The 17,907-nt window shown below is 52.8% G+C and overlaps 1 protein-coding gene and 1 non-coding gene across 3 annotated transcripts; one reads left to right on the plus strand and one right to left on the minus strand.

The window, feature by feature from the left end:
• Positions 1 to 2,487: 2,487 nt before the first annotated feature.
• LOC114807541 lies at positions 2,488 to 2,625 on the minus strand. The gene has a single exon (XR_003755600.1). It is a non-coding gene; the product is annotated as a small nucleolar RNA SNORA7 (small nucleolar RNA).
• Positions 2,626 to 11,889: 9,264 nt separating this feature from the next.
• KLF1 (Kruppel like factor 1) lies at positions 11,890 to 16,731 on the plus strand. 2 transcript variants are annotated; one of them, XM_029053190.2, is made up of 3 exons: positions 11,890 to 12,242; positions 13,618 to 14,536; positions 16,385 to 16,731. In XM_029053190.2, the coding sequence occupies exons 1-3, from the start codon at positions 12,156 to 12,158 to the stop codon at positions 16,417 to 16,419; spliced, it is 1,041 nt and encodes a 346-aa protein (XP_028909023.1). In that variant the 5' UTR covers positions 11,890 to 12,155; the 3' UTR covers positions 16,420 to 16,731. The 2 variants fall into 2 exon arrangements, with proteins under 2 accessions (XP_028909023.1, XP_028909022.1); XM_029053189.2 differs by lacking the exon at positions 16,385 to 16,731 and adding an exon at positions 14,955 to 16,282.
• Positions 16,732 to 17,907: the final 1,176 nt, after the last annotated feature.

Genomic DNA, 17,907 nt, shown 5'->3' on the forward strand with positions numbered 1-17,907 from the left:
GCCACGCTGCTTCTCCACCCCAGCGCTTAGTACAGTGCCTGGCACATAGTAAGCGCTTAACAAATACCATTATAATTATTAATAATAATAAATTTAAGGTCCTTGAGGGCAGGGACCATGTCTTCCAACTCCACTTTATTGTTAATAATAATAATAAGAATGTTGGTATTTGTTAAGCGCTTACTATGTGCAGAGCACTGTTCTAAGCGCTGGGGTAGACACAGAGGAATCAGGTTGTCCCACGTGGGGCTCACAGTCTTAATCCCCATTTTACAGATGAGGGAACTGAGGCACAGAGAAGTTAAGTGACTTGCCTACAGTCACACAGCTGACAAGTGGCAGAGCTGGAATTCGAACTCATGAGCCCTGACTCCAAAGCCCATGCTCTTTCCACTGCGCCACGATTGTTCTTTCCCAAGGGCTCAGTACGGTGCTCTCTGTACACAGTAAGGGCTCTCGACCTAGATTCTAATCCCAGTTCTGCTACTTGTCTCCTGCGTGACCTTGGGCAAGTCATTTCACTTCCTCTGTGCCTCAGTTACCTCATCTGTAAAACGGGAATTAAGACTGCAAATCCTATATGGGACAGGGGCTGTGTCCAACCTATCTTGTATCTACCCCAGTGCTTGTAGAGTGCCCAGGGCATCGTATGTGCTTAACAAATACCATTAAAAAAATACAATCGATAGATCGATTGATAAGTTACAGATAGAAAGAAGAAGGAAAACAGGAAATGTTTGTGAGTTAGTGCTCAAGTAGAGTATGTACAGAAATGCTGTGGAAATTGGTTAGTGCTTAAGTGGCCCAGAAGTGCTAAACAGGCAGTAGTGGGGACCTAAGAAGGGGAGATTTGAAATTAACTGAACCGGGTCTCATGGAGGAGACAAAATTTAGGAAAGGCTTCAAAAATGGGGAGAGTTGTGGTGTTTTGAATTTGAAGTTGGAGGGAGTTCCAGGCAAGGGAAAGGACATGAGTAAGAGATCGATGGCAGGAGAGATAAGAACAAAGCACAGCGAGGGAAGAATGAAGAGTGCAAGATGGGGTGTAGTGGGAGGAGAGAGTGGATAAGTAGGAAGGAGAGAGCTGATGGAGCGCTTTAAAAGCCCATGGTTAGGAGTTTTTGCTTGATAAAGAGAGGAGTGGAGGTTTTTGAGGAGTGGGGAAGCATATGCAGAATGATGTTCTAGAAATATGATCCAGGCAGCAGAGTGAAGTATGGACTGGAGAGGAGAGAGACTGGAAGCAGAGAGATCAATAAGGAGACGGATGCAGTAGTCACACAGGGAGGTGGCGAGCGCCTGGTCAAGTGTAGTGTTTGAATGGAAAGGAAGGGGTGGATTCTAAAGTGTTGTGGAGGAAAACACAATAGGACTTGGTGACAGACAGAATACGGGGGCTGAAAGAGAGGGAAGAGTCAAGGATAATGCCAGGGTTGTGGGCTTGAGAGATGGGGAGGATGCTGGTGTCAACTGCAATGGGAAAGCTAGGGGAAGGAGAGGATTTTTTTGGCGGGGGAATAATTAACATTAATTGTGGTATCTTTTAAGTACTTACTATCATAATAATGGTACTTGTTAATGGTACGTGTGCTAAGCAATGCTCTAAGCACTGGAGTTAAGTACAGTACAATCAGATCGGCCACAGTCCCTGTCCCACATAGGGCTCACAATCTAAGGGGGAGGGACAACAGATGTTTAATCCCCATTTTACAGATGAGGAAACTGAGGCACAGGGAAGTTACGTTCTTTGCCCAAAATCACAAAGCAGGCAAGTGGCAGAGCCAGGATTAAAATCCAGGTCTCCTAACTGCCAGTCCTGTACTCTTTCCACTAGGCCACACTGCTGAGGAGTTTCATTTGGGACATAACGGATTTGAGGTACCTGCACGGCATCCGGGTAGAGATTTTCTGAAGGTAAAAGAAATATGAGATTGCAGAGAAGGAGAGAAGTCGAGGCTAGCAAGGTAGAATTAAGAAGGTGTAGTTGAAGCTGTGGAAGCAGATGAACTTCTAAAGAGAGTGGATGTGGAGTAAAATGAGAAGGGGACACAGAACAGAGCCTGGAGGGGACACTCACAGTTAGGGAGCACAGGAAGAGGAAAAACCAGTGAAATAGACTGAGAAGGATCACCCAAGAGAGGTAAGAGAGAAACCAGAGGGGGAACTGTGTCAGAAAACACGGTTTAATGGAAAGATCATGGGGCCTAGGAATCAGAAGACCCAGGTTCTAGTCCTAGTCTGGTCTAGTCTAGTTCTGTTGGATGGGTTCCTTAACTTGATTTGCAGGTTGCCACACAGGTTTCTGTAAGCCTGTCTTTTGTCTGTCAGGAGGTGCTGCAGTGGGCGATCGGTGCAGTTCAATTGGGAAAATCCCCTCCCTTAATCATTTGTGTTTGTGTTGAGTGTTGTATTCTCCCGTGCAGTAAACTTGAGTCTTGGCCCTTGATTCTCTCCCATGCCGCTGCTGCCCAGCACAGGTGAGTTTCGACTTGTAGCAGATTGCCTTCCTCTCGCTAGCCACTGCCCGAGCTAGGAATGGAATGGGTAGGCCTCTGCTTGACTCTCCCTCCTGTATCCGAGACCGGTAAAGTACCGGAAACTCTCCAGGTGGGATCCCGAGAGGCAAAGCACTCGATTCCACAGTATAATACCCAAGTACAATACCATAGACACAAATTCATTCATTCATTCAATCATATTTATTGAGCGCTTACTGTGTGCAGAGCACTGTACTAAGCACTTGGAGAATACAATATAACACTCAACACAAATGATTAAGGGAAGGGATTTTCCCAATTGTACTACACCGATCACCCACTGCAGCACCTCCTGACAGACAAAAGACAGGCTTACAGAAACCTGTGTGGCAACCTGCAAATCAAGTTAAAGAACCCATCCAACAGGAGGTGGAATGTCAGTGGAAGAGATGGAAGGCTATGTAGAACCCTATCTCGCCACGGACCCCTTGTCCCCCATCCTCCCTCTGGCCTGGAACTCCCTTCCCCCTATATGCAACGGACCACCACTCTACCTTCAAAGCCCTCCTAAAATCACATCTCTTCCAAGAGGCCTTCTCTGATTAAGCCCTAATTTCCCCACTCTATTTGCTTTCCTTTCAGCCTCGCCTCTACCCTTGGATCCCATAGCACTTATGTCCATAACCTTATACTCTGCCACATCCCCTATCTGTACTTTATTTTCCTGTCTGTCTCCCCCTGTGGACTGAAAGCTTCTTGTGGGCAGAGATCGTGTCTACCAATTTTACTGTACTGTATTCTCCCAAGCACTTAGGACAGTGCTCTGCACCCATTAAATGCTCAATAAATACCGCTGATTGATTACCATCAAACCAAGAACTTCAACACATTGTCAAAGATGTTATATGGTCTTGTATCTGCTATCACAACTCCTCTGAAGATTGAGGATGGTTCCAGCCTCATCCCAGACAAGGAGGGAATCCTGAAGAGAATTGAGAATTCAATACTATTGAAAGTAAAGCCCTGAAAAAACCTGGAAAATTTTCCATCAAGGACAGACATGTAACTTTTGAGGAAGTCACCACAACATTCAGAGTCACAAAAAGTGTCTGTACCCACTGAAGTCTATAAGCACAGAGGGAACCCCCTGCTTAAACCCTTACACAAGCTCTTCTGCATCATATGGAACACGGAGGAGATGTCACAAGATCTCTTCTTTCAGGAAGAAATGTGAAAGATCAGATTGCCACAATTATCAAGGAAATCCTTCCTCTCCACTGCTGGCAAGATCTTAGCCAGAGTCCTCCTAGACCAGTTACTAAAGAATACTGTTGACTAAATGCTCCCAGAATAATAATAGTAATAACAACAACAAAATAATAATAACACTTAAGAACTTACTAAGTGCCGAGCAGTGTGGCCTGATAGGAAGAGCACAGGCCTGGGGGTCAGAAGGACCTGGGTTCTAATTCCGGCTCCGTCACATGTCTGCTTTGTGATGTTGGGTGAGTCACGTCACTTCTCTGTGCCTCAGTTCCCTCATCAGTAAAATGAGAATTAAGACTGTGAGCCCCATGTGGGACATGGACTGTGTTCAAGCTGATTAGGTTGTATCTATCCCAGCACTTAATACAGTGCCTGGCACATAGTAAGCACTTCAATACCACACACAAAAAAAAGCACTGTATTAAGAGCTGGGGTAGTTACAATACAAATAGATTGGACACAATCCCTGTCCCACATGGGGCTCATAGTCCAAGAGGTAAGGAGAACAGGCATTTTATCCCCATTTTACAGGTGAGGAAACTAAGGCCCAAAGAACATAAGTGACTTGCTCAAAGTCACCATGCAGGCAACTGTCAGTGCCAGGATTAGAGCCCAGAAAACAAGGAGGACAAAGGCAGTATTTTAAAAATAAAGCAAGACAAAGCCTCAGTCCATGCTGCATCCCAGTCAACTGCTGCAGGTAGGCAAACACGGCATTTTGCGATCAGGAAAGGAGCTGCTGTTTATGAACACGTGCTCCGTGAGCGTTGGGAGACAGAAGCAAAAGCCAAAACAGCACCAGACACTTCAAATCACCAGCGTGTGAGCACAACAGAGGACAGCTTTCATGGGTGTACAATGTGCTGGATGCCCCGCATTGGCCTTTTCAGTCATACACGCACCCGAAGGTGAACTGCACCTGCAGTAAGGTCGTCTTTGGGCCCAAAAGGCAACCATATATCCACAAAGGATACATCTAGGTCTGTTTAGGATGGCAAATAGACTGTAAGCTCGTCGTGGGCAGGGAACGTGTCTACCAACTCTCCTGTAGACTGAGAAGCAGCATGGCCCAGTGGAAAGAGCACGGGTCCATGCTCTAATCCCAGCTCTGCTTTGTGGCCTTGGGCACGTCACTTCACTTTTCTGTGCCTGTTACCTGGTCTGTAAAATGGGGATTCAATACCTGTTTCCCCTCCTATGTAGATTGTGAGCCCTGGGTGGGACATGAATCGGGTCTGCCCTGATTGTCTTGTATCTGCCCCAGAGTTTAGAACAGTGTTTGACACATAGTAAGTGCTTAACGACTACCACAATTATTATTTTTATTATATTGTCCTCTCCCCAAGCCCAGTGCTCAACACACAATAAACGCTCAATAAATACCACTGATTGAGTGAAAATAAATTATTCACTCACTCAATCACATTTACTGAGTGTGTTTACTGTGTACAGAGCATTATAATAAGCACTTGGGAGGGTACAATATAACAATAGACACATTCTCTGCCTACAACGAGCTTACTGTCTAGAGGAGCAGCGTGGCTCAGTGGAAAGAGCAAGGGCTTGGGAGTCAGAGGTCATGAGTTCAAATCCCAGCTCAACCGCTTGTCAGCTGTGTGACTTTGGGCAAGTCACTTAACTTCTCTGTGCCTCAGTTACCTCATCTGTAAAATGGGAATTAAGACTGTGAGCCCCATGTGATCACCTTGTATCCTCTCCAGCGCTTAGAACAGTGCTTTGCACATAGTACGCGCTTAACAAATGCCATCATTAGAGGGAGGAAGGTTAAATGCAATAAGGTTGTGTAGCCTGGAGGCTGAGGGGCGACTTGGACACCGTCTTCAAGTCTACGAAGGATATTGCATCAGCTGTTCACCTTGCACTGAGGAATGAACCAGGAGGCTCCGTTGAGGGTTGGGGACACAGCCGCATGCTCTCCCAATCTTTTGGGGGAGACAATGCTTCCCCCCTGCTGGGGTGAAAGTACCTCATCTCTAAAATCAGGACAACCTGATTACCCTGTATCTACCCCAGCACTTAGAACAGTGCTCTGCACATAGTAAGTGCTTAACAAATACCAACATTATTATTATTATTATTATTATTTTTAAGAAACTGGCCCTGCCACTGGCCTGGAGAGGTCACTTTGTTCGGTGCAGGAACAGGGCTTCCTCTCTGATGACCCCACTCTGTCCTCTTGGCCTGGCCCCGACCCCACTGCCTCCTGCTGGCCCAGCACCCGCCTGGGCAGGAAGGGTGGGGTAGCAGAGCCGAAGTGGCCCGGAAGGGAAGGGGCAGAGTTCCAGCTTCCCCTCGTGGGCCCGGGGTCGGGCACTGTGCCAGCAGCTACCCCGGCTGAGCCTCAGAGGGCAGTTTGTCCCCGGGAGGGGGGAGCCTGAGCACCCCCACCACCACCACCTTCCAAACCTCAATCAGAATGAGAGGCCAAAGTCTGTGCGATCCAAGTGGTTTCTGGAAATCTGGCTTCCCTTTTCCCCTACAACGGGCGGAGATAGCACTGAACCCCAAGATGGCCTGGGGATGCTGGTCTGACCTCCCTCCTGAAGTGGGAGAGAGAGGATGCTCAGTCTTAGTCAATCATATTTATTGAGCGCCTACCGTGTGCAGAGCACTGTACTAACTACTTGGGAGAGGACGATATAACAAGAAACAGACACATTCCCTGCCCACCACGAGTTTACGGTCTAGAGAGGGAGAAAGGCATTAATATAAAAAAAATTATAGATATATCCATAAGTGCTGGGGCTGGGAGGGGGGGATGAATAAAAGGAGCAAGTCAGGGTGACACAGAAGGGAGTGGGAGAAGAGGAAATGACGACTTAGGGAAGGCTTCTTGGAAGAGATGTGCCTTCAATAAGGCTTTGAAGGTGGGGGAGAGTAACTGTTTGTCAGATATGAGGAGGGAGGGTGTTCCAGGCCAGAGGCAGGACGTGGGTGAGAGGTTGGCGGAAGGTTAGACGAGGTACAGTGAGAAGGTTGGCATTAGAACCCATTGTTGGGTAGGGATTGTCTCTATCTGTTGCCGAATTATACATTCCAAGCGCTTAGTACAGTGCTCTGCACACAGTAAGGGCTCAATAAATACGGTTGAATGAATGAATTAGAGGAACAAAGTGTACGAGCCGGGTTGTAGTAGGAGAGTAGCGAGGTGAGATAGGAGGGGGCAAGGTGACCTCTGATCATACTCTTCGCTTTCCTTTCCCTAGGGAGGGCTCGTGGGCTTTGGCGTTTGAGGCCTTGGCTCCAGAGCACGAGATAGCAATGAGGTCTCGGGCCACTCGCAAAGCTGAGCCAACACGCCTTGCCCCTCCTGGCCCCTCAATCCCTGTTCTCCGGCATCAAAAGCTTCTGTCCCCTTTGACTGTCCCCTCCCCACCTCCAGGAGTCTAATCAGAGCCCCCACATGGCCTGGCCTGATAGAAGAGCCCTGATCATGGCTCCACAGATCCCAACCGACAGCAAGGGCTCATCTCTGCTGCACCGGAGCTGGCCCGGCTCAAAGCCGTTAGGCGGCAGATAAAGCCAGATAACCACTGAGGCTGGTGCCCTGCACAGCAAGAAGGCTGAGGAGGTCTTACTGGCTGTCCCCAAGTCCCTGTCCTGTCCTCCCTTGTGAGACTAGAAATGCATATAATCCCCACAAAAACATGAAGAATTTCCCCCAAACCCCTCTGAACCACACATCCCAACTTAATAGGGATTAAGACTGTGAGTCCCACGTGGGACAACCTGATTCTCCTGTGTCTACCCCAGCGCTTAGAACAGTGCTCGGCACATAGTAAGCGCTTAACAAATACCAACATTATTAACATTATTAACTCCCACCTGTATACATATATATATATATATATATATATATGCATTCTCAATTGCAAATTCAATTATTTATTCTGAGTCCATGCTGGGTAAAGATGTTTACATCTGTCTTCCTCACCTTGTGAGCAATAAATGTGTGCTGTGTTTCTCTTGTATTTTCCCAAGCCCTTAGTTCAAGGTATTGCACTCTGTGGGGGCTCAATAAATGCCATTACTCCCACTATCAATCAGTGGTATTTACTGAGCGCTTACTACAAGTAGGACACTGTGTTGAGCCCTTGGGAAAATGCAATAGAATTACAACTACTACATGCCTCCCTCTCCCACCCCCCTGGATCACGGACCCCATTCACATATCCAGTGTACACATTCACACGTGTGCCCCACTCAAACCCTGCTGGGTCATTTGCCTCCACTCATGCCTAGCACACATATTCACTTGTGCATGCCCCTCCCCAAACACCCCTAAAAAAATAATAATAATGGTATTTGTTAAGCACTCATTATGTGTGGAGCACTGGGGTAGATACAAAATAATCAGATCAGACACAGTCCAAGGGGAGGGAGAACAGGTATTTGATCCCCATTTGACAGATGAAGAAATAATAATGATAACTGTGTATTTGTTAAACTCTTCCTATGTGCCAGGCACCTTACTAAGCGCTGTAGTAGATACAAGATCATCAACTCCCACGTGGGGCTCACAGTCTAAGTCAGAGAGAAAGCAGGTCTTGAATCCCCATTTTGCAGATGAGGGAACTGAGGCACAGAGAAGTAAATTGATTTACTCAAGGCCGCACAGCAGGCAAGGGGCCAAGCCAGAATTAGAACCCAGGTCCTCCGACTCCCAGTCCTGTGCTTATCCCACTGGGCCACGTTGCCTCTCCCCTGACTCACTCATTCCCACTCAAAAATCCAGCACACGCACACTGACCAGTGTCTTCCCTTCCCAGTCCTCCCAAGCTGGACAAGCCCTAAAAAGAGTGACCGAAGCTGGGATCCTCCTGTAACCAAAGCCAATCCCAATCCTTCCCTATCTGTGGCCAAGGGCGGGAGCAGGGGAGGGGGTGGAGGGGGCTGGGCAGAGCCTAGAGCCCAGACAGGGTGGGGCCTGGCCCGGACCAGGCTGGGGGGCCAGATTCTTTCTTGGGGGCTGATTTGGCTTCACCCTGCCGAGTCCACAGTGTCCAGCTCGGCTTATGTTCCCACTTCCCTCCTCAGTCCCCTGCTCTCCCAGCCCCACCCTTCAACCTCCACTCCTCCAGCCTCTCACCACAAATGGCTAGAACCTTTGTTCCCCAGTTCCCCCCCTACTAGTGCTGCAAGCTGACTAAAGGCTCACAATCTATCGAATCCAGTGAACAGGGTCTGAGGGGCATCAGACACATACCTGCGGAGCAGGCAGAATCAAAGGTCACCTGATCCTTTCCATTGTCTCCAAACAGGATCACCCCTGCCCATCATTCCTTCACTGTCATGGCAGGGCCAAGAGGGGAAGATCAGCCTAAAGGCTCAAGGGGAGTAGACACTGGCTTGTTCACCCCATGAATCAGGGAAGGCTTACAGGGGGTGGGGGGCACAGGCTGTTTCTCTCCCACAGGGCCTGTGCTTGTCGGGCCTAAGGTATATACCCAGGTCCCTTTATCTTCCTGAAAGACTGTGATCTTGGCCCCTTCTTCCTCCATCTTACCTCCCCACCAAAGCCCCAGCACCAAAGGCGGCTCAGAGCTATCGTGTCTGGGCCACCCGGCTCCAGGGAGCGCTGATAAAGCCCTCACACCCATAATCTCTGGCGGGCCCTCTGCAGCTTCCCCGAACCCCCTTTCTGGCAAGTGTGGTGATTGTTTACTCCACAGTGGAGGGCGGGAGTTGCACGGGGAGTGCCAACGGGGTTCAGCTGCCAAAGGGACAACAGCCCATGCCTGAGCCTGCCATCCTGGAAGGAGACCTGTGGCAGGCCAGGGGCAGGGGGAGGGTACCAGGGGGCAGGCACACACTGGAAGGGGCTGAGGGGAGGGGTCACCGCCAAAGATGGGGATCAGAGAGCCCCATGGACAGTCAGATGTCTGTGGGAGAATAGACAATGCCAGTGATAGAGCTGGGGTGGAACCAAAGTTAACCCTCAGTCCTACCCAACCCAATAATACACCAGAGGAATGTGGCAGCTGTCCTCTTTCTTTTTTTAATGGTACTTGTTAAGCATTCATTCAATCAATTGTATTTATTGAGCATTTACTGTGTGCAGACCACTGTACTGAGCACTTGGGAGAGTGCAATATAGCAATAAGCAGACACATTCCCTGCCCACAGTGAGCTCATACTCCAGAGGGGGAAACAGGCATTAAATAAATTACAGGCATGTCCATAAGTGCTGTGGAGCTAGAAGGGGATGAATAAAGGGAGCAAGTCAGGATGACGCAGAAGGGAGTGGGAGAAGAGGAAATGACGGCTTAGACAGAAGGCCTCTTGGAGGAGATGTGCCTTCAATAAGGCTTGGAAGCGGGGGAGAGAGATTGTCTTATTATGTGCCAAGCACTGGAGTAGATAAAAAATAATCAGTTTGGACAAAGTCCCTGTCCCACCAGAGCCAGGATAGAGTCACTCTGTCCATCTGTCCAGCCCGCTACACTTCTAGCCTGGGCTGCAGCCACCAAAGCCTGAGTCAGACCAGACCGAGGCAGAGGGGAGATGGGTGACCTTGGGGTGGCCCAGAGGGTGAGAGGCCACAGGGAGACCTGCCCAAGGCTGAGGCCACTCTCCCCACTTCTGCTTCCTCTTTCCTGGCTGTGCAATCAGAGAGGGGGGCTGCACCCGGAAGGGAGAAAATAGACCCAATATAAAAACCCCCCATGGCCACCTCAATGGGGAGTGTGGGCAAGAGGAGGTAAAAGAGAGGAGGAACTCAGGGCAGAGGCCTAATGGGGGAGGTGAGTAGGAGGGAATCACCCAGGGGCTGAACAGCTGAAGCCTGCCTTTTGGGAACCTTTGGGGAAAATCTGGCCGTTTTCCTGAAGGAGAGACTGAGACTCCCCCTCCCCAAAATCAGCAGCATCCAATAGGGCTAACGATAATAATAATAATAATTATTATTATTATTATGGCACTTGTTAAGCGCTTACTATAGGCCAAGCACTGTTCTAAGCACTGGGGTAGATACAAGTTAATCAGGTGGGACACAGTCCCTGTCCCACATGGGGCTCACAATCTTCATCCCTGTTTTACAGTTGAGGTATCTGAGGCACAGAGAAGTTAAGCAACTTGCCCAAGGTCACACAGCAGACAAGTGGTGGAGCTGGGATTAGAACCCAGGTCCTTCTGACTCCCAGACCCGTGGTCTATCCACTAAGTCACGCTGCTTCTCCGATGTCCTGGTGTCCAGACTCCCCTCTGTTCTTGAGGGAGGGGGTGCACCCCCACACCAAGTTCCACAGGGAGAGGAATTCCTTGGGCCCAGGCCTTCCGCATCAGGTCCCCAGATGTGGCCAGACAGGTCTTGGGCCTCTGAGATTACCCTCCCATGGAGCCCTCCCCACTCATGGATTCTGCTCCTCCTCCCCCGCAACTGCAGATTTTTGGATTCTGCTGGAGAAAAATAGGGTGGAGGGCAGGAGTTCATATTATTGAAGGCCCCTTACTTCCCAGGTTTTTTTTTTTTAAATGGTATTTAAGTGTGTCAAACATTCTTCTAAGCGCTGAGATAGAAACAAGCTAATCAGGTTAGATACAGTCCCTGTCTCATATGGGGCTTGCAGTCTAAGTAGGAGGGAGACACCGATTGAATCCCCATTTTTGCAGTTGAGGAAACTGAGGCACAGAGAAATTAAGTCACTTGCCCAAGGTCACACAGCAGACAAGTGGCGGTGCTAGCATCAGAACCCAGGTCCTCTGGCTCCCAGGCCCATGCTTCATCCACTTAGACCACATTGCTTCCCACATATGTTAGAGCAGAATCTGGAAGAGTAAATGGGAGGCTGGGCCTCAGTTTCCCCCTCTGCTCCCTGACCCGGGTCAGCCCTCAAGCCGCACCCCTGCCCCGGTCCCCGGGGTGGTAGGAAGTTAATGAGTTTTCTGTGAAGCAATTTGAAACCTCAGATAGCCGGCTGGAAGGGAAGTGCGCCGGCCACCCCTGTTTACTCACAGTGTGTTTTGGAAACGTGAAAAATGAAAACATAAAACAATAAGATATTTGGATGTTCCCCAGAAATGATGAACCCATGAATTGTCCACCCCCCTCAGCCTCGTCTCGGAGACCGGCTGGGTCGCTCACCCCTATTGGTGTGCAGGCCGCCCCTTATCAAGGCCACCAGCCAATCCGCTGCCAGGAAAGGGGAAATGAACAGTTTGTGGATTTTGAAGATTTTGATTAGAACCTCCAGAGCCCATGTGCACAGAAGGAGGCAAAAGAATCGGGGTGTCAGGGGTGGGGTCCAGCGAGGAGAGGACTTCAGAGGAGCCAGAGAGGAAAAAAAGATAACTTGGAAAGCCATCAGTCCAAATCCATGACCTGAAAGGCGAAGGGGACTGGAGTCTTAGGGGCCACTCTGCGATCGGGGCCCAGGACCGGGGGTGTCCACCATGGCCGTGGCTGACACCGTCCTGCCATCCATCAACACTCTGGCCGGCTTCAATCAGTTACAGGACAAACAGCTGGATATCTTGAAGGTGAGAAAGGAGGAGGGAACAGGGGCGGGCTTGGGTGGAAGGATAGACTGAAGGACAGGGATCCGAGAAAGCAAAATCCTCGCTCACTCCCCAGGGCTGAGGGTTCTGAGAATCCGATAGCTGATAATCAATCGATTACACGATTGGTACGGTGACGGTCTCATGCCATCTCCAAGCTGCCAAGTCCAAGTCTCATTCATTGCGAGCACCTTTCCCCTCCCTCCCCACAGTCAACCCACTTTTCAAAAAGGAAGACTGAGACCCAGAGAGAGGGCACGCGTGAGAGGCAGAACCCAGGTGGGCCTCCATCTGGGCCCTGCCAAGCCCCTGCTGCCTCCAAATTTGGGTTCTATGCAGAAGATCGGGTCAAAAGTCTCTTGAAGCCACAGCACTGATTGACGATGAGGATGTATGTGTGTATATGTGTGCACGTGTGTGCACGTGTGTGTGTAGGAGGGTGGGCACTGTGTGTGTGTGTGCTCACATGTGCAGGAGGGTGGGCAGTATGTGTGTGTGTGTGTGTGTGTGTGTGCGCGCGTGCACGCACTCAGGTCAGGGTTTGGGGATGTGGTGGGGGCAGAAGGGCACACCTGCACTCCAACCCTGCAGTTCTTGGGCACTGCATGGGCCTCCCCATCCAGTGGGGAGTAGTCCTCTTCTAAGTGGCCTGCAGCAGTTTTCCAACCTCACCCCAGCGTTTAGTACAGTGCCCGGCACATAGTAAGCGCTTAATAAATACCATAATCAATTCCTAAAGCTGGGAGCCCCCAGGATGCTGGGCCGGGTCTCCTACTCCACTGCCCCGTCTCCCTGTCCCCAGAGGACCAGGAAATAGAATGGGGCAAAGAAGCACAGTGCGGGGGGGGTGGGGGCTGGGGTCTTAGCAACCAGCAGAGGCACCCCCCCCACACACACACCATCACCCACTGCTCCTCCTGGCCCTCTTGTAACTCTGAATGCAGCCAGGAGATAACAGGTTTTCTTATCTGCTCCCTCCAGCCTCTGGGACAGCGCCAACCTCTGCCCTCCTTTGGAGAAAGGATGGTGGGGGGGGGGGGGAGTGCATGTGTCAGGAAGGGGGAGCAGGGAGGAGAACCCCCTCCCCAACCAAGCACCCAAAGGGGCATCTCATTCCACCCCGGGGCTCCAGGGTGGCCCTCCCAGTCCACCCGCTCATCAAGAAGGGGAAGGAGTAATGTGGAAATCAGAACTTCCACCGAGTCTCTCCCATCCTGAGCCAGAGATTAAAGCCTAACTCCGGACCCCCAGTCCCATGAGCCCCGAGATCTGCAGCCCCCGCCCCCCGACCACTCCGGTCTCTTCTCTGCCTCTCACGTTTAGCCAACCCTGTCACCTTTTGTTTTCCCCTAAACAGTGGTGGAGAGTGGATGAACCCCAAGAGATAGTGTCCCCCAAGCCGCCAGCCCCCTCGGCCTCCCTGGTCCCCACCCGCCGCTCCCCTCATGTCAAAAAGGAGGAGGATGAAGAAGACTCTTACTGGGACCTGGACTTCCTCCTCACCAACTTCCCCAGCACGGAGATGGGTGGCCACTGGCCCAGCACTCCGGTGGGCTACGGAACCCCGGACGGACCAGACGGCCCCAGCCTCTATCCGGCGGAGACCTACCCTTCTTCGTCTGAGCTGCTGGGAGGGTTCTCTGGGGGCGGGGGGACCACCCTGACCACCCCAGCTTCCTCCAGCCTAGTGGCCGAGTTACTGTCCCCCGAGCCCCCTCCGGCCTGGGCCAGACCTGTAGTCAAGCCCCCAGGTGATAATGGGGTTCTGGAGGCCTTTCGGGGCTCCCCCACCTTTCCCCAGGCCCGGGTGGAGCAGGCCCCTGACCCCCAGCCCCTGGGAAGCCTTCCCGATCCCAAGCCTGTGACTTTGAGGCCTTGTTACCAGGTCCCCAGCGCCAGCTACTTCCACCCGGCCAAGGCAGGGAGCTTGGGAGACAAGGGGACCCCGAGGTATCCCTTCGCCGGGGCCCCCCCAATGGCTCCCTATGGGATGGTGAGCGGCTACCAGCCCTTTTACTCGCCGCCACCCTTGCACAGCCAGTACCAGGGCCGCTTCCAGCTGTACCGGGCTCAGCCCAGCCCAGCCCCTGCCTCCCCGGCCTTCCTGAGCCACCTGCCACCGGGGGCCGGGGCCGGAGCCGAAGACACAAAGCCCAAGCGCAGCCGTCGTTCCTGGCCCCGGAAGCGCCAGGCCAGCCACACCTGCAGCCACCCCAGCTGTGGCAAGACTTACACCAAGAGCTCCCACCTGAAGGCACACCTGAGGACCCACACAGGTGAGAGGAGTGGGGCTGAGGAACCCACACAGGTGGGGGGAGAGGGGGTGCGGGAGGGTTGTAGAAGAGGGTGGATGGACCATCTGGAGGAACCCGCCTCCACCCAGCCCCCGCATGCCCCCCTCCAGGGGGTTCCCCTTCCACAAAGAAGCACCCTCCAGGGGCTGCCTCCTTCTCACCAGAGAAGCCCTCTTCCTCATCCCCAGCATCCCTGTCCCTGTCCCCTCTTCCTCTTTGTCTCTAAGCCCCAGCGCTCTCCCTCCGCCCCCACCCGCCCCCCGGCAGCCTCCAGTTCTGAGGCGTTCACCTTCCCTTCCCCAAGGGTCTGGCCCCTTGCTGGCTCAGTTCTGGATTCTATCCCGTGTCTAGCGGGGTGGGGGTGGGGGGTAGCAGTTGATGACCAGGGGTCCTGTTCCAGGGGAGAAGCCTTACGCCTGCACTTGGGACAACTGCGGCTGGAAATTTGCTCGCTCGGATGAGCTGACCCGGCATTACCGCAAACACACGGGGCAACGCCCCTTCCAGTGCCAGCTGTGCCAACGCGCCTTCTCCCGTTCTGACCACCTCGCCCTGCACATGAAAAGACACACATAGTCTCCACTCACCCCTCCCAGAGAGGGGGGGTGGGGGGGGGAGCAGTCACCTGCCGGGTACCCGAGACACCAGTCCCCAGGCAGCTCCATATCCATTGCCGACCGGGGCCCCTCCCACGGTTTGAACAGACAGACGAGCTTGGAGACTTTAGGGGGGAGAGGGCTCCGCCGGTATGCTCTGTTTTTTCCTGGAATGAGGCTGCGTCGGTTAGGAGAGGCCCAACCGCCCCCCTCCCCCTTCTCCCCACCCCTTCCCCCCTCCCCAATATTCTGGATGACTGGAAGGTGGCTCCCCTTGGGAAGGCCACATTAAGGCGCGGGATAGGGAGGGCATCTTGTCGGGGGCGGGGCGTGGAACCTAAGCCCCAAGCCCTTAGCCCTAAAGAAAGGGTTAGCGCCAAGAAGAGAGAGGACCGGTCTCTTGAGAAAGTCCTGCTCCCTTCCTCCCATCGCCCCAATCCCAGCACCCTGGTTAGCGCTTGCACTCTCTGGAAGGAAACGTGGGGAGGAGAAGGGTCTGCTCTCAGCTCCCTCCTCGTCCCCTGACGCCCCTCCCGGTCCCCGAGCGTAGCCCCGGGAGAGCAGCTATTCCGGCCAGAGTCAGCCTCTTCCCCGCCCCGCCTCCCCCTCCGCCAGCATTAGCGATGACTAAGGCGCGGTAAGCAGTCGCCGCCGTAAATGGTTAATGCCCCGCTCCGTCCTCCGTCCCCCTGCTGCTGGCCGAAGGCCTGGGCCGCCTTAACCCCTTTTCCATCCGCTCGAGGACACTGGTTGGGGGGGTCGGGGGCTCCCGCCTTTTCCTCCTGGCGTCTCCGGGGTTGCCCAGGGCTGTGAGATCGGTAGCGCGGAGGGGAGGCTCGGTCCCGGCCCGCCTGGAGCTTAATCCAGGGGTCGGCGGGGTGGCCCGGGCTGGGGTTTCGCTGGGCGGAGGTAGGAGTAGTGATCCGGGGGCGGATGCGACCCTCCACCAAGGAAGGAGGAGGCCGGCACCCCCGCCCCCAAGTAGGACGGAGAGCAAGGGCAGAGCTGGATGGAGGCCGGCAGCGGCTACTCCCTTCCCATTTGCGCCTGGTCCCGCTGCACCTGCCGAACGTTTTGTAAATGGTCTTTCCGCTCTGCGACGCCCCCTCGATAAAGCTGTTGCTGAAACGCGGCCTGAGGCCACCCGACTGTTATTTGGGCAGGGGGGGAGGAGGGCCCACTTGAGTTGGAAGGGGCTGTTTCGCCAAAGGCTTGGCTTCCCTTACCTCTCCAGAGAGGGGGCCGGGCCCCGAGTCGTCCAGCCCTTGATCGCGACGTCCTTCTTCATTCCCGTCGCCCCGGCCGATGGGAGAAGCCGTTCCAGCCCCGAGCCTCCGCTGGAGTCCCGCAGCCTCCCCGGGCAACCGCGGGCGGGGCCGAAGCACCCCGGGGGAGACCTGTCAAAGAGAAGGTCCAGCCAGGAACGCCTGCCTCCCAGCCCCTTGGCCACTTCAACTCCGCGGCTCTAACTTGCCCTCCACTCCCCCGCACACCTTCCCCCCGAGATACACTTTTGTTGCTAAGCAACCAGGCGGAACCGGGGCAGGCTCGATTGAGGGGGGACCTGTAGCCTCGGAAGCTTCCCCCCCCCCCCGGCCCCTCTGCCTAACTGCCTGACAGAGCTAATGGGGTCCTGGGAGGCTGAGGGAAGGCCCTCAATAAATGCTCTTGACCGACTGATTGATTGATTGGGAAAGGACCAAGAAATGTCCTGATTCGATTGGCCCCTCTTCCCTCACCGGCCGAGGTAGGGCTGTGCCACACCAGGGGGATGCCCAGAGGGCCGGGCACGATCCACGGTCCACTCAACCAGAGCCTTCGAGATGGAGAGGGGAGAGTTGGGGCCCCTGGGTTTTGGTGTTCTTTCCTGTACTGCAGAGAGGTCCTATCCCCCAGGCCGAGACCTTCATTTTCTGGACAGAGAGAAACACCTCCCCAACACAGGTGTCACCCTTCCATTCAAACCCCACCAAAAAAAAAAACAACAAAAAAACCTACAAAAAAGTCTGCTGAGACCCTTCTTCCCCCACCTTCCCATTTCCCATTTGCCCAGAAGCAGCACAGGCCTGGGAGTTGGAAGGACGCGGGTTCCAATCCTGACTCCACCACATGTCTGCTGTGAGACCGTGAGCAAGTCACTTTACTTTCCTGTGCCTAAGTTACCTCATCTGTAAAATGGGGATGAGTGTGAGCCCCTGTGGGACGGGGACTGTGTCCAACCTGATGAGCTTGTATCTACCCAGTGGTTAGAACAGTGCTTGGCAATAGTAAGTGTTTAACAAGCACCATTATTATTATTAGCTCACTGGAACTTCTATTCTCGAGTGTCATCCAAGTTGATTTTCTTTTAGTTCTCAGGCTTTGCCACCGAGTTGTTCCCCTGAGGTACTGCAGGGGAATGGAGGAAGAGAGCCCCTGGCTAGACGGGTGGGCGGAGGTGAAGTTGAGCAATGTCTACACCGACCGTAACACCAGATCAACCTAATATTCATTCATTCATTCATTCATTCAATAGTATTTATTGAGCGCTTACTATGTGCAGGACACTGTACTAAGCGCTTGGAATGGACAATTCGGCAACAGATAGAGACAATCCCTGCTCAATGACGGGCTCACAGTGTAATCGGGGGAGACGGATGAAAACAAGACAACATAATCATGATAAGTAGAATCAAGGGGATGTACACCTCATTAACAAAATAAATAGGGTAATAAAAATATATACAAATGAGCACAGTGCTGAGGGGAGGGGAAGGG

Source organism: Ornithorhynchus anatinus, chromosome X2, assembly GCF_004115215.2.
Source record: "Ornithorhynchus anatinus isolate Pmale09 chromosome X2, mOrnAna1.pri.v4, whole genome shotgun sequence".
Classification (NCBI taxonomy): domain Eukaryota; kingdom Metazoa; phylum Chordata; class Mammalia; order Monotremata; family Ornithorhynchidae; genus Ornithorhynchus; species Ornithorhynchus anatinus.

Excerpts from the sequence above, each read along its gene's own strand:
- KLF1 (XM_029053189.2), top strand. The coding sequence starts at position 12,156 with ATGGCCGTGGCTGACACCGTCCTGCCATCCATCAACACTCTGGCCGGC. Across the intron at positions 12,243-13,617 it reads AACAGCTGGATATCTTGAAG|TGGTGGAGAGTGGATGAACC; the intron begins GTGAGAAAGGAG and ends TCCCCTAAACAG. Across the intron at positions 14,537-14,954 it reads ACACCTGAGGACCCACACAG|GGGAGAAGCCTTACGCCTGC; the intron begins GTGAGAGGAGTG and ends GTCCTGTTCCAG.